The sequence below is a fragment of the Hylobates moloch genome, unplaced genomic scaffold, assembly GCF_009828535.3.
Source record: "Hylobates moloch isolate HMO894 unplaced genomic scaffold, HMol_V3 SCAFFOLD_2, whole genome shotgun sequence".
NCBI classification, from domain to species: Eukaryota; Metazoa; Chordata; class Mammalia; order Primates; family Hylobatidae; genus Hylobates; species Hylobates moloch.
This window is the reverse complement of record NW_026652277.1, coordinates 23,103,139-23,119,389: the sequence shown is the minus strand read 5'-3', so window position 1 is coordinate 23,119,389 and position 16,251 is coordinate 23,103,139. Positions and strand designations below refer to the sequence as shown.

General features: G+C 42.4%; 1 protein-coding gene across 1 annotated transcript; it reads right to left on the bottom strand.

Annotated features, from left to right (window-relative positions):
* Positions 1-10,817: 10,817 nt before the first annotated feature.
* On the bottom strand, positions 10,818-12,469 carry LOC116478631 (elongation factor 1-alpha 1-like). Its single transcript, XM_032753766.2, has one exon. It carries the CDS (start codon positions 12,394-12,396, stop codon positions 11,287-11,289), a length of 1,110 nt encoding a protein of 369 aa, XP_032609657.1. The 5' UTR covers positions 12,397-12,469; the 3' UTR covers positions 10,818-11,286.
* Positions 12,470-16,251: the final 3,782 nt, after the last annotated feature.

The window sequence follows — 16,251 nt, the reverse complement described above, 5'->3', positions numbered from 1 at the left end:
AGAGGGCCCCCAGGAAGGAGCTGGAGCAAGGCCTGTAAATCAACCTGAGGCCATTTGGCAGGGAAGTCAGGGGTGCTGCGTACTTTGAAGCTTGATCTAGACAGGGGCCGTGTGACTGTTGGGTAGGCCTGGTACCTGGGCTGCATCTCCCCATCCAGAGGCTACAGTGCAGGAAGTTCAGAGCAAGGCCCCGCTATGCTCAGGGCTGCTCCTGCTGGGCCTATGGGCCCAAAGTACTGCTTGTGGCACAGAGCCAAATTCAAAGAAGCATCCTTGGCCGGGTGCAGTGGCTCACACCTGTAATCCCGAGCACTTTGGGAGGTCAAAGCGAGTGGATCACCTGAGGTCAGAGGTTCGAGACCAGCCTGGTCTACATGGTGAAACCCTGTCTCTATAAAAATACAACAAAAATTAGCCAGATGTGGTGGTGGGCAGCTGTAATCCCAGCTACTCAGGAGGCTGAGGCACAAGAATGGCTTGAACGCAGGAGGTGGAGGTTGCAGCGAGCCGAGATCGCACGATTGCACTCCAGCCTGGGCGACAGAGTGAGACTCTGTCTCAAAAACAAACAAACAAACAAACAAACAAAAAAACAGAAAAAAACCCCAAACAAACAAAAAAACAAAGCGGCGTCCTTGAAACAACCAATATTAGTTTGTTTTTTGCTTTTTGTTATGTTTTTGTTTGTTTGTTTTTGAGACAGGGTCTTGCTCTGTTAACCAGGCTGGAGTGCAGCGACACTATCACAGCTCACTGCAACCTAGACCTCCTGAGCTCGAGCAATCTTCTCATTTCAGCTTCCAGAGTAACTGAGACCACAGGTGTGTACCACCACACCTAGCTAATTTTATTTTATTTTATTGTAGAGACAGAGTCTCCCTATGTTTCCCAGGCTGGTCTCAAATGCTTGACCTCAAGCGATCTTCCCGCCTTAGCTTCCCAAAGTGCTGGGATTACAGATGTGAGCCCCCAAGGCGGCCGCCAATATTAGTTTTTAAAAGTATTTCGGGTCTTTTAACTTTGCCTAGGTTCTAAAACATTCAAAGTTATCCATTGCTGGCTGGGTGTGGTGACTCATGCCTGTAATCCCAGCACTTTGAGAGGCTGAGGTGGGAGGATCACTTGAGGCCAGGAGTTCCAGACCAGCCGGGGCAACACAGTAAGACTCCATCCCTACACAAAAATTTTAAAAATTAACTGAGTGTGGTGGCTTGCACCTGTAGTCCCAGCTACTCAGCATGCTAGGGCAGAAGAGCTACTTGAACTCAGGAGTTCAAGACAGCAGTGAGCTTGATCACGCCACTGCACTCAATGTGGGCAACAGAATTAAAGCCTATCTCTAAAAATAAAATAAAATATAATAAAATAAAAATTTAAAAAAGTTATCCAGTAAATATATTCCAGAAATAATTCTTCAATCCTCCTTTTTTCACATTTTTCTACATCTCACTGGCTCCAAAGGCCCTCTGACCACACATATCCCCTAATTAAGAAAGACAGTCTCTCTCTGTAATACCCAGGTCAATTTCTCTGGCCTGCCTACTTCCCTTCCTCCTTCCTTCCCTTTCTTTCTTTCTTTTTTTTTTCTCACTTCCTTTTTTCTCCAGCTTTTAATTATGTGAACCTGCTTAGCTTTCCTTAAGAAAAATTCCTTGTTCCTCTTCCAGCCTAGGTTTCGTGTACTCTTAGATTTTTATGCCACAGATATTTTTAACCAAGGAAAAAAGGAGCACTTAGGGATGAGGCTGGGCAGGGGTGTTAAGAGAAGGTGAGTGGGCAATGAGTAGATTCCCTAGGTTGGGAGACTGGGTGCATAGAGAGTTGATATTGTAAGAAAGATCAGGTGCCTTGGCTGGAACCTAAAACAAACAAACAAACAAAAACCTGTGAAAATGAGAGTCAGGTAGGCACCAAATAAATTGAATATATTTTACCTTTATTTGTTTTGTTTGTTTGTTTGTTTGAGAAGGGTCTTGATTTCATGCAGGCTGAAGTAGAGTAACACGAACCTGGCTCACTGAAGCCTCAACCTCCTGGGCTCAAGCGATCCTCCCACCTCAGCCCACCAAATAGTTGGAATTACAGTTGTGTGCCACCATGCCCAGCCAATTTTGGGGGATTTTGTTGGTAGATACATGGTCTCACTGTATTGCCCAAGCTGGTCTGGAACTCCTGTGCTCAACCCATCCACCCATCTCAGCTTCCCAAAATACTGAGATTACAGGCGTGAGATACCATACCTGGCCATATTTTGCCTTTTCTTTTAGAAATGTGTACACTAAAAGACTAATTTATGACATTAAAATTCAGGGAAATCACTAAAAATATATATGATGACTTTCAGGAAATTTTTTTTTTAATGCTCAATTTGATTTCTTGACTACTGTGTGTTTTTCTATCTTTGTTTTACTTTAAAAACAACAACAATAGAGCTGGGCATGGTGGCCTGAGCCTGTAATCCCAGCTACTTGGAGGCTGAGACAGGAGGATTCTTTGAGCCCAGGAGATGGAGGCTGCAGTAAACAATGATCACATCACTGCACTCCAGCCTGGGCAACAGAGTGAGGTCCTGTCTATAAAATAAAAATAAAATAACAACAATAAAAAATCATTTGTAAAAACCAGATACACTCCCAACACATCAGGATATACAGTACTAGCTATGCAACATTGGGAAGAGAGTATTAACAGAAACTGCAGTCCACTTCATTGAGTTCAAATGAGTTATTGATGGTGGTTTTTCCTTTGAATCTGGAATATTTGTCTAAATATAAGAAATACCTGCCAGATTGACTGTATTTTACTTAGCTTGTATGAATGTTAACATTTTATTTTATTTTTTATTTTTAGAGAAAGGGTCTCACTGTTGCCCAGGCTAGAGTACAGGGACATGATCATAGCTCACTGCAGGCTCCAGCTTCCAGGCTCAAGCAATCCTCCTACCTTGGCCTCCTGAGTAGCTAAGACCACAGGCATGCATCACCATGCCCAAATTTTTTAAATTTTTTTTGTAGAGATAAGGGTCTCCCTATGTTTTCCAGGCTGGCCTCAAACTCTTGGGCTCAAGCAGTCCTCCTGCCTCAGCCTCCCAAAGTGTTGGGATTACAGGCCTGAGCCACCACTTCTGGCAGAATGTTAACATTTTAAACAAGAAATAGCATATTCCTTAAAGTGCCTGCTTTCAAAGGTTGATATATTCATAAGTGAGCTTGTTTTCCTACTGAGCTGTATTTTTCTTCCTTGAATTCCATTTTGAATTGTAAACCAAAAGTAAAATTCTAAGCCCTCCTAACCATCTGAATGGACTCTCCTCTCAGCCAAGGGCGTTCCAAAGTAAACCTGAAAAAACTAGTTCAGGCCATGATGGGAAGCGGGAGCCAGACATGCCTCATTATACCCTCCTCCTTTTTGGAATTACTGATAGAATAGACTCTTTAAATCTGATAAGAAACATTTGCAATCTATTCTCTCTGAAGCCTGGTACCTAGAGACTTCAGCTGCATGATAAAACCTTGGTCTCAACAACCCCTTTTCATAACTCATACATTCCTTTCTATTGACAATAATTCTTTCAACCAATTGACAATCAGAAAACTTTAAAATCTACCTATGACCTGGAAGCCCCCTCCCCACTTTGAGTTGTCCCACCTTTCTGGACTGAACCAATGTACATCTTACATGTATTGATTGATGTCTCATGTCCCCCTAAAATGTATAAAACCAAGCTGTATTTGACCAACTTGGGCAGATACCACCTAAGGCCGTGTCATAGGCATGTCCTTAACCTTGGTAAAATAAAATTTCTAAATTGATTGAGATCTGTCTCAGATACTTTTGGGTTCACAGAATGATACTGAGAAAATAAGAACAGATCTATGTTTTATCAATAAAATTTTAAGCATACATTAACTCATAAAATAAGGTATGGTATATCTGTCTTTGTTTATAGTGCTTGTTTTTTCTTTTAAGTTTTTAATCTGTGTTTTGAAGGAAAATGCATGTGTCTGTTGCAGGTTTCTTATGAAGCATTGCGGGCAAGGGGACATCTGGCTCTTGTAAAATGAAATGAAAGGCAACATTTTCCAACAATTTTAAGTATCAAGTACTTTGGAGTAGCTTCATCAGGATAGGATTGCTGTTGTGGGTTGCTTGGTTAATTCTAGAGTAGGCAGTAATATAAATTTATATCAGCTATTTTGAACCTGTAATTTTACAATAACTAGACCTTAAGACATGAAAGCATAGTGGTTCAAATATGAATCATCATTACACTTCTTTCTAAGATCTGTTCTACAGTTTGAGTAGCTTTTCCACTAGAAGTGACACTCAGCAGGTAGGTGGGCTTTGAGTCCTTTTGTCCCACTAAAGTGAATCATAGCCATAAAAGTTTTGTTTTATGTTTTTGTCTTTTTTGTTGTTTTGAGACATTGTCTCATTCTGTCACTTAGGCTGGAGTGCAACGGTGCAATCATTGCTCATTGCAGCCTCGACTGCCTGGGTATCAAGTGATCCTCCTGCCTGGACCTCCCAAACTGCTTTGGGATTACAGGAGTGAGCCACAATGTCCAGGCTCAAAAAGTTTTAAAATATGACTGTATACTATTTAAGATTACTGTTTGGAACCTTCATTGTTGTTTAGAAAATCTGATAATTTTTTTAAGCTATCAACAAAAGAGCTTAGAGCTCAGAATGTAAGAACTGTGCGGTAATTGTCTCCTAAATTTGGTACTAATCATATCCTCTCACATACTATATTTAATTCTCGGCTTTGCTTCGAAAAGAAGACGAAACACTTGGAGAGAGTTTAAAGGAAAGCCATAAAAATGATTAAAGGTTTGGAAAACAAGCTCCATGAGCTTCGGCTTAAAGAGGCTTTGCTTATTCTGCCGGTGGCACAGAATGTGAGCCCAAAGTGGAGGGAAGCTTTCAAATGAAGGACAGCTAATATCTTTGCTACCATATAGAAAGAATTTAAGTTAAATATTAAATATCCTCACAATGGGATGATTTACCCAAAAGACCATCGAAAAGCACTGTGCAAAGGACAATTAGAAATAGGGTAGATTTTTGGCTGGGCATGGTGGCTCACACCTGTCATTTCAGCACTTTGGGAGGCCAAGGCGGGAGGATCCCCTGAGGCTAGGAGTTTAAGATCACCCTGGCTAACATAGCAAGACTTTGTCTCTATTAAAAAAGAAAAAAGAAAAGAGTAGATTTTCAACTGGTGGTGTTACAGTAGATAGTAGACATGAGCAGGGCAGGAGAGGGCCCCTCCCACCCCTACAGGGAATATTAGGCAACCATCAGTTGATGATCAGATAGTTGTTAAGCTGTCTCGCTAAAGTAATAATTGGTCACAGCTGGCACCAGGGAAAGGCAGTCTCCCAGTAGACAGAAACATCAGAAACTGGTGATCGGCAGCTTCCTGATAAGATCTCAGGAGTTAGGTGAGTCCCACTAAGAGGCAAAATGGCGGAGTATAACTGGTATATGACCTTCCTCCAGAAGCACTCAACTTGTAAGGAAAGGACGCCTCAAGTGAGCATGTGTGCAACTCCAGTAAACGTACTGTGCATGCGGCCCCTCCCAAGTGCTGGCAGGCCACTGTGCACGTGGACAGCCCACTCCAAGGGAAGAATCAGGGGAGAAGAGACACAGACCCCGGAAGAATGCTAACGTAGAACACCCCAAGTCAAAGGTCAGATCACACACTTGAATCTCTCAAGTCACCTTCTTGGCCCTCTTCCAAGTGTACTTTACTTCCTTTCATTCCTGCTCTAAAATTTGTTTTTGGCGGGGAGGGGAGACAGTCTCGCTCTGTCGCAGAGGCTAGAGTGCAGTGGCGCAATCTCGGCTCACTGCAAGCTCTGCCTCCCAGGTTCACGCCATTCTCCTGCCTCAGTCTCCCCAGTAGCTGCGACTACAGGTGCTCACCACCATGCCCAGCTAATTTTTTGTATTTTTAGTAGAGATGGGGTTTCACCATGTTAGCCAGGATGGTCTTGATCTCCTGACCTCGTGATCCGCCCGCCTCGGCCTCACCAAAGTGCTGGGATTACAGGTGTGAGCCACCTCGACCAGCCTCCTGCTCTAAAAGTGTTTAATGAACTTTCACTGCTGCTATAAAACTTGCCTCTGTCTCTCTCTTTCTGCCTTATGCCCTTAGTCAAATTCTTTCTTCTGAGGAGGCAAGAATTGAGGTTGCTGCAGACCCATCCAGATTCACTGCTGCTAACAGTAGGTAGGAGTGAGCTTTGGCCTATCTGATGCTAAGTAAAATGTAATCAATGGCCTCTTGAAATTTCTTTTGGTTTCATGATTCTAGGATCATTTTCATTTGTATAAGTGAATGGCAAATGTTATGCTACAAATGGTGAGATCATAACCTCAAAGTGGCATTCAAGATCTCCGTCAAACCCTGATGATATAGAGGAGTATTAAACCTGTTGGTAATCCAGTAAATATGACTGGATAGTGATAACGACAATATTGACAAAGAGTCCAGTTCTATTGTTGCTTAGGCCAATTCATTAATGATTAGAAAATATAATCTCCCCAGCTGGGTGAGGTGGCTCACGCCTGCAATCCCAGCACTTTGGGAGGCTGAGGCAGGCGGATCACCTGAGGTCAGGACTTTGAGACCAGCCTGGCCAACATGGTGATGAAAACTTGTCTCTACTAAAAAGTACAAAAATTAGCCGGGTATGGTGGTGGGTGCCTGTAATCTCAGCTACTCTGGAGGCTGAGGCAGGAGAATCCCTTGAACCCAGAGGCAGAGGTTGCAGTGAGCGAAGATCGTGCCATTGCACTCCAGCCTGGGTGACAAGAGTCTCAAAAAAAACCCAGAAAAGTAAAAAAGAAAATATAATCTCCCTAATTGCAGCTTGGCTTCATTGATAGCTCTATAAAATTCGAGAGAAATCATAGGAAATCATGCTTACTATAGGTTTAATTGTTGCTATGGTCTGAATGTGTGTCTGATGTGGTCAGGCTTTGTGTCCACACCCAAATCTCATCTCAAATTGTAATCCCCATGTGTTGAGGGAGGGACCTGTAATTCCCACGTGTCAAGGGAGGGAGGCAATTGGCTCATGGCGACAGTCTCCCCATGAGCTGTTCTCATGATAGTAAGTGAGTTCTCACAAGATCTGATGGCTTTGTAAGCGCCTGGCATTTCCTCATTGCACTTCTCTCTCCCCATGTGAAGAAGGTCCTCATTTCCCCTTCTCCTTCCACCATGACTGTAAGTTTCCTGAGGCCTCCCTATCCTTGTGGAACTGTGAGTCAATTCAACCTCTTTCCTTTATAAATTACCCAGACCCAGACCCAGGTAGTATATTTATAGCAGTGTGGGAATGGATTCTCAGTGTCCCTCTGCCAAATTTAAATGTTGAAATCCTAACCCCCAAGGTGATGGTGTTAGGAGGTAAGGCCCTTAGGAGATGATTACATCATGAGAGTAGAGCCCTTGTGGATGGAATTACTGACTGTGGTGTAATATGAAATGTATTTGGCCTTTGTCTCTGGTTCTTGTTACAGAGCTCTAAAACTTAGATTTTCCCTAGTGTCTTTTGTTATTTATAATGAGCCCCTTTGATAGCACCTGAGTTTATGCTGACAAGATGACTTAGGGTGGGTCCCTAGATAGTTTTATCGCTGGGCTGCTCACCAGAAAGAACACGGGATTAGACGAGTAGAGGGTCAGAACTTCAGCCCCACCCACTAACCTGCAGGAAATGGGGGCCACTGGAGATTAAACTTTATTTTAAAAACTCTTTTTTTGAGACAAGGTCTCACTCTGTTGCCCAGGCTGGAGTGCAGTGGCACAATCAGAGCTCACTGCAGACTCAACCTCTTGGGCTCAAGTGATCTTCCTATCTCAGCCTTCTGAGTACCTGGGACTATGGGCATGCACCACTATGCCTGGCTAATATTTAAAATTTCTGTAGAGATGAGGTCTCCCTAATAGGTTTCTCTTGAACTCCTGGGCTCAAGAAATCCTCCTGCTTGTGCTTCCCAAAGCACTGGAATTACAGGTGTGAGCCACTGCACCTGGCCAAAAAACTCTTGAACAATGATATTTTATGAGTTCCAGGTTGCTGAACACTTGGAGGTGCTGGGAGTGAGGGTGCTCAGAAAGGCCATGGAAGTTCTGTACCCCCTCCCCCATACCTTGCCCTCTGCACTTCTTCATCTGACTGTTCACAGTATCCTTTAAAGTAAGCTGGTAAATGGATCTAGAACTAGAAATACCATTTGACCCAGCCATCCCATTACCAGGTATATACCCAAAGGATTAAAAATCATGCTGCTATAAAGACACATGCATACGTATGTTTATTGCGGCATTGTTCACAATAGCAAAGACTTGGAACCAACCCAAATGTCCATCAATGATAGGCTGGATTAAGAAAATGTGGCACATATATATACACCATGGAATACTATGCAGCCATAAAAAAGGATGAGTTCATGTCCTTTGTAGGGACATGGATGAAGCTGGAAACCATCATTCTGAGCAAACAATCACAAGGACAGAAAACCAAACACTGCGTGTTCTCACTCATAGGTGGGAATTGAACAATGAGAACACTTGGACACAGGAAGGCTAACGTCACACACCGGGGCCTGTCATGGGGTGGGGGGAGTGGGGAGGGATAGCATTAGGAGATATACCTAATGTAAATGACAAGTTAATAGGTGCAGCACACCAACATGGCACATGTATACATATGTAATAAACCTGCATGTTGTGCACATGTACCCTAGAACTTAAAGTATAATTAAAGTAAAAAATAATAAATAATTTAAAAAGCTAGTAAACATAAGTGAAGTGTTTTCTGAGTTCTGTGAGCCATTTAGCAAATTAATGGAACCTGAAGAGGGGGTGATGCGACCCTATGACTTATAACCTGTCAATCAACAATACTGGAGGCCTGGATCTGAGACTGGCTTCTGAAACGGGGGCAGGCTTGTGGGACTGTGCCATTAACCTGTGGGATCTCACACTATTTGAAACAGTGTCAGAATCAAACTGAATTACAGGACACCCAGTTGGTGTCCACTGGAGAATCGCTTGATCTATGAGGAAAAAACCCACACATATCTGGTCACGGAAGTGTGCCATATGGAGTATGAAAGTAGAGAGAAATTTTTTTTCTTTGTTTTTCTTTCTTTTCTTTTTTTTTTTTTTTTGAGACGGAGTCTTGCTCTGTCACCTAGGCTGGAGTGCAATGGCACACTCACTGCAATCTCCACCTCCCGGGTTCAAGTGATTCTCCTGCCTTGGCTTCCCTAGTAGCTGGGATTACAGGCATGCACCACCACACCAGGCTGATTTTTATATTTTTAGTGGAGATGGGATTTCACCATGTTGGCCAGGCTGTTACCGAATTCCTGACCTCAGGTGATCCACCCACCTCCGCCTCCCAAAGTGTTGGGATTACAGACATGACCCACTGCGCCTGGCCTTTTTTCCCTTTATAGTGGCTTTATAAAAATGATTTGAAAGCGCTCCCTTGCCCGCTTCACCTTGTGAGGACACAGTGAGAAGGTGCTCTCTGTAGAGCAAGAAGTTGGCCCTCACCAGACAGCAAGTCTCTTGACTTCCCAGTCCTCAGAACTGTAAGAAATAAATTTCAGTTCTTCATAAGCCACCCAGTTAATGGTATTTTGTTATAGCAGCCCAAAGGGACTAAGACAATTATGAAGACTAACACTCAAAAGCACTGTTATGGCAATTTTAGTAACTAAGAAAAATTGCCTAAGATCAGAATGTCATAAACTAACATGTTTCTTTATCTGCAGACTCCTTTACTTGATATTAATCTTGACCATGTATACTCTTGGTGACTGTGAGGGCTCACCATGATACAGATGATAAGCTGTACAAACATGCCCACAAGTTTTCACTGTGTGTGCAAGGGTGAGGAACTATGTATACTCAGCATTTTCTGGATTCGCTTGGTATTAGAAATATTGGGGGTTTTTTGTTTTGTTTTTATTTTTTCTTAGAGACAGAGTCTTACTCTGTCGCTCAGGCTGGAGTGCAGTAGTGTGATCACAGCTTACTGTAGCCTCAACTGACTGGCTCAAATGATCCTCCCACCTCAGCTTCTTGAGTAGCTGGGACTACAGGCACGCACCACCATGCCTGGCTAATTTGATTTATTTTTTGAGACAGGGTCTCACTATGTTGCCCAGGCTGGTCTTGAATTCCTGGACTCAAGCGATCCTCCTGTCTCAGTCTCCCAAAGTGCTGGGATTAGTGAGCCACTATGACTGGTGGTTTGTTGTTGTTGTTGTTGTTATTTTCTCCTAGAGATAGGTTATTGCTCTGGCATCACCCAGGATGGAGTGCAGTGGCCCAATCATAGCTCACTGCAGCCCTGACCTCCTGGCTCAAGAGATCCTCCTGCCTCAGCCTCCTGAGTAGCTGGGATCACAGTCAGTATTACAAAGCTAGGTTTGAAATGAAAGTCTGTAGACACATCTCCTGTCCTCAAAAGAACAAAATATACTAAAGAAACATATATTGTATTTGCTAGTACAACCATACTGTTTATTATATAAATACTTTTTTTAAACCAAAGTTTCTATACACTAGAATTTGGGGGAAGCCATAATATCAAGCAAAGAAAATTCAAAATTTCACTTTAAACATTACTTCGACAGTAATAAAAGTATTTTGCCAAACTTTATTTATTTATTTATTTCTCATTAAACTTTTTTAATGGGTCTCAAAATTCTGTGACAAATTTTTGGTCAAGTTGTTTCCATTAAACAGTACTGATTTTAAAAACTAATAATTTAAAACTGCCACATGCAAAAAAGAAAACCAAAGTGGTCCACAAAACATTCTCCTTTCCTTCTGAAGGTTTTACGAGGCATTGTTATCATTAACCAGTCTTTTACTACTAAACTTAAATGGCCAATTGAAACAAATAGTTCTGAGACCATTCTTCCATCACTGATTAAGAGTGGGGTGGCAGGTATTAGGGATAATATTCATTTAGCCTTCTGAGCTTTCTGGGCAGACTTGGTGACCTTGCCAGCTCCAGCAGCCTTCTTGTCCACTGCTTTGATGACACCCACCGCAACTGTCTGTCTCATATCACGAACAGCAAAGCGACCCAAAGGTGGATAGTCTGAGAAGCTCTCAACACACGTGGGCTTGCCAGGAACCATATCAACAATGGCAGCATCACCAGACTTCAAGAATTTAGGACCATCTTCCAGCTTTTTACCAGAACGACGATCAATCTTTTCCTTCAGCTCAGCAAACTTTCATGCAATGTGAGCCGTGTGGCAATCCAATACAGGGGCATAGCCAGCGCTTATTTGCCCTGGATGGCTCAGGATAATCACCTGAGCAGTGAAGCCAGCTGCTTCCATTGGTGGATCATTTTTGCTGTCACCAGCAACGTTGCCACAATGAACATCCTTGACAGACACATTCTTGACATTGAAGCCCACATTGTCCCCAGGAAGAGCTTCACTCAAAGCTTCATGGTGCATTTTGACAGATTTTACTTCCGTTGTAATGTTGACTGGAGCAAAGGTGACCACCATACCAGGTTTGAGAACACCAGTCTCTACTCGGCCAACAGGAACGGTACCAATACCACCAATTTTGTAGACATCCTGGAGAGGCAGGCGCAAGGGCTTGTCAGTTGGACGAGTTGGTGGTAGGATGCAGTCCAGAGCCTCAAGCAGTGTGGTTTCACTGGCATTGCCATCCTTACGGGTGACTTTCCATCCCTTGAACCAAGGTATGTTAGCACTTGGCTCCAGCATGTTGTCACCATTCCAACCAGAAATTGGCACAAATGCTACTGTGTCGGGGTTGTAGCCAATTTTCTTACTGTAAGTGCTGACTTCCTTAACAATTTCCTCGTATCTCTTCTGGCTGTAGGGTGGCTCAGTGGAATCCATTTTGTTAACACCAATAATTAGTTGTTTCACACCCAGTGTGTAAGCCAGAAGGGCACGCTCTCGGGTCTGCCCATTCTTGGAGATACCAGCTTCAAATTCACCAACACCAGCAGCAACAATCACGACAGCACAGTCAGCCTGAGATGTCCCTGTAATCATGTTTTTGATGAAGTCTCTGTGTCCTGGGGCATCAATGATAGTCACATAGTACTTGCTGGTCTCAAATTTCCACAAGGAGATATCAATGGTGATACCACGTTCACACTCAGCTTTCAGTTTATCCAAGACCCAGGCATACTTGAAGGAGCCCTTTCCCATCTCAGCAGCCTCCTTCTCAAATTTTTCAATGGTTCTTTTGTCGATGCCACCGCATTTATAGATCAGATGGCCAGTAGTGGTGGACTTGCCCGAATCTACATGTCCAATGGCGACAATGTTGATATGAGTCTTTTCCTTTCCCATTTTGGCTTTTAGGGGTAGTTTTCACGACACCTGTGTCCTGGCGGCAAACCCATTGTGAAAAAGCACCAAACTTTATTAACCTAAACCTAATAATGAAAAAAGTAGAAAAGTCAAGAATGTGGAACATTATTTAATACTATTGGGAAAAATGTCATTATCATAGAAATATTTTTAGGCAGAAAAATTGTTGTAGATTAAGAATTAAAGAGAAATAATCAAATGCAATGTACAAATCTTGCTTGGAACCCAGATTCAGAAAAATAAAACCCAGCTCTAAGACGTTTTTTAAATAACTGGAGAAATTCAAACATAGACCGTGTATTAGATAACATACAACTAATGCTAATTTTCTTGTTTGATATTATGATTGGTTATATAAAATATATCCTTATTCTTAGACAATCTCTCTCCCTCTCTTCCTTTCCATATGTGTGTGTATATATAAATAGCCAGCTGAGGCTGGGTGTGGTGGTGCCTGCCTGTAATCTCGGCTGCCTGGGAGGCTGGGGCAGAAGGATCACTTGAGCCCAGGAGTTCAAGGGTGTAGTGCACCCTAATTGCACATGTGAATAGTCACTACACTTCAGCCTGAACAATACAGCAAGAACCCATCTCTTCTTTGTTAGGCCACCATGCCCAGCCTATAATTTTCTTAATAACTTGAATACTGCATAAAGTTCATCTAAACGAACTGCCCACTGAATCGATCCCAATTGATTAATAGAGATGGGGTTTCACCATGTTGCCTAGGCTGGTCTTGAACTCATGAGCTCAGGCAATCCACCCACCTCGGCTCGCAAAGTGCTGGGATTACAGATGTGAACCATTGTGCCTGACCTACCATTAGACTTGTAATTGGTCAATCACAGTCCTTACCATGTTCATTTGTGATTTGCTAGATTGGTTGGAACTTGCATAATTTATATTTGGATTAGAGAATCCCTCTGGAATGCCACAAACCGGTTTTGCTTTGCTGATTAAATTCTTTGTTGCATGTTTTGCAAAAGGAATCCAGCTAGATTACAAAATGCTACACACCCAGTAAATGCTTCAGAAACACAAGTTGGACAGAGCATTTTATTTCTTCTCAGGAGCTGCCTGAGTCACCTGATGACTTGTTGGGTCTTGAGAGCCTGCTTGAATAGAACAGGCTTGAGCTGTCAGAGAAATTGTTTGTGGCACGTTATTTCAAATAAGGTTCAATACATGTTTTATGGATTGTTTCTTTTAATACAAATAATGCAAGATATTTTGGTAAACTTTTATTATTGAAACAATATTTAAATTATTTTGCTTTGTCATATAGGGATTGAGCAATTTGGAAGAGTTGGGACTGTTAAAATATTTCAGGGAGCATGCAATGCATTCTTGCAATAAGAGGCAAAACATCATAAAATGTCAAGAGAATGCCCCTCTCTATTTTGCGAAAGGCAAGTTCAAAGATGTTCTGAATAATCACCAAGGATACCTAGCAATTATGATGTGGTTTCTTTTCAGGGGCAAAAGCAAGAAGCCTTGTGCCATGGATACATTTGTAGCTAATTATTTGTTACATAAAATGATATGATATAAATCAGATTGGGGTATAAAATTTTCACAGAATGTATTCAGAAAGGCCCATTCTTATACATGCAGGGCTTTGGTGCGCCATATTGTTGAAAGGTTCCAGGGAATTGACTCATTAACTGAACATCACTTCACCCCAAGGGTCAGTTGACTTTAGTGGATTAGGAACAACTTGAGAATTAATCACAGTAAACATAGTGGAATTTTCACTCCCCTTGTCTCTACTTTCATTGTTCTTTGCCCTCTGTTATTAGGTATTGTGTGGGTTTTATTAAAAGTTGTATATGTGTCAACCTCCCCCTCAGGATCATACAAAATCAGGGACGATGTTCTATCAGTATTTTCTTTATCATAGTCTCTTGTATGTTACCTTGTACAGACAGTCGTTGACTTATCAAGGTTCGATTTAAATTTTTCAACTTTACAGTGCTGTGAAAGCAATACATGTGAGTAGAAAGTGTACTTTAGGGACCCATACAACCATTCCGCTTTTCACTTTCAGTATAGTATTCAAAAAATTACATGAGATATTCAATACTTTATCATAAAATAGGTTTTGTGTTAGATGATTTTCCCAACCATAGGCTAATATAAATGTTCTGCACATGTTTAGGGTAGGCTAGACTAAGCTATGATGTTTTGTAGGTTAGGCATATTAAATGCATTTTCAACTTATGGCATTTTCAATGTATGATGGGTTTTATCAGGATGTAACCCCATCTTAAGTGGAAGAGCATCTGTACATACAAATGCCTCAATAAATGTTTATTGGATTAATTGACTGGGGATAGAAAGACATGAAGGAGTCAAGAATGATTACATTTCAGACAAAATACATTGACTGGGCAACTGACACAAAGATGGGGCAAGATAAATGCATTCTGGAACCATTTAGAGCAGATTTAATATCATTCACATTATTTAGGAGCAAATGAAAATGGCCCTTTGGTGCCCTTTTATCCTTCCCTCTCTTGTTCTCTTCATCTTTAAGCTTTTTACTCATGGAAATAATTGACTATTGAGTTTCTGAGGCTGCACGAAATGCTTAGAAATGACTGAACCCATAATCCAAGTGAGCCCAGAGACCTTTGGAAGAAATACTTTTTACTCATTTTTTTATGAGACAGGGTCTCGCTCTATTGTGCAGGCTGGAGTGCAGTGGCACAATCAGGGCTCATGGCAGCCTCTACCTCCTGGACTCAAGTGATCCTCCAACCTCAGCCTCCTGAGTAGCTAAGACTTACAGGCAAGCACCACCACGCCTGGCTAATTTTTACTTTTTTATTTTCTGTACAGATAGGGTCTTCCTACATTGCCCAGGCTGGTCTCAAACTCCTGAGCTCAATCAATCCTCCCACCTCGGCCTCCTAAAGTGCTGGGATAATAGGCATGAGCCACTGTGACAGACCTATCCATGCTTTTTAAAAAAACAAAATGAGTTATTTTTTACTTAATCATAGCTTCTAAACTGTTTTGGAGAAGTCTGAGCTGTATTTCTAAGAGAATAGCAACCTGCTAAAGGCATTGCCAGAAAGTCAGACCCCTTCCCCACCCCTGCCCCAACCCCCCCACTCCCCCGGGCCCCAGGTCCTTAGGGGTCTTGCTAGTGTCAGCCCTGGCCCCTCACCTTGTTTCTGTGTGGAGTTAAGGAATGTTGCCTGAAAGAAGATGTAAATAATTAGGGAGATTCCCCCTTCTCTTTCCACCTATTCCTCCTTACCCCAGACAATCCACTAACACCTTCTAGAGCAACAGAAATTTAAAATTAACAACTGACACTAACTTCATGGAGTCACAGGCCAAAATTTCATGCATAAAAACAATACATCAAGTTCCCAGAGCACTTCCAGATAATTATTAGAAAAATGTCAACTTTACCTTATTACTAGGACCATTCAGTCCCTATAAATAGGATTCCATTAAAAGAAATCACGGAAAGGCTGGCGCGGTAGTGTGCACCTGTAATCTGAGCTACTAGACAGGCTGAGGCAGGAGGATTGCTTGAGGCCAGGAGTTCTAGGCTGTCCTGTGCTATGATCATGCCACTGCACTCCAGGTTGGGAGACACAGGGAGACGTGTCTTTAACCAAACAAGCAAAAAAAGTCATCATTTCCAAGTAGGAAGTGTAATGTGAGCTGTAGTGCCCTGCCTAGGTCCCTAGTGAGAGGTGACAGCGTGCTGGCAGTCCTCACAGCCCTCACTCGCTCTTGGCGCCTCCTCTGCCTGGGCTCTCACTTTGGCGGCACCTGAGGAGCCCTTCACCTGCCACTGCACTGTGGGAGCCCCTT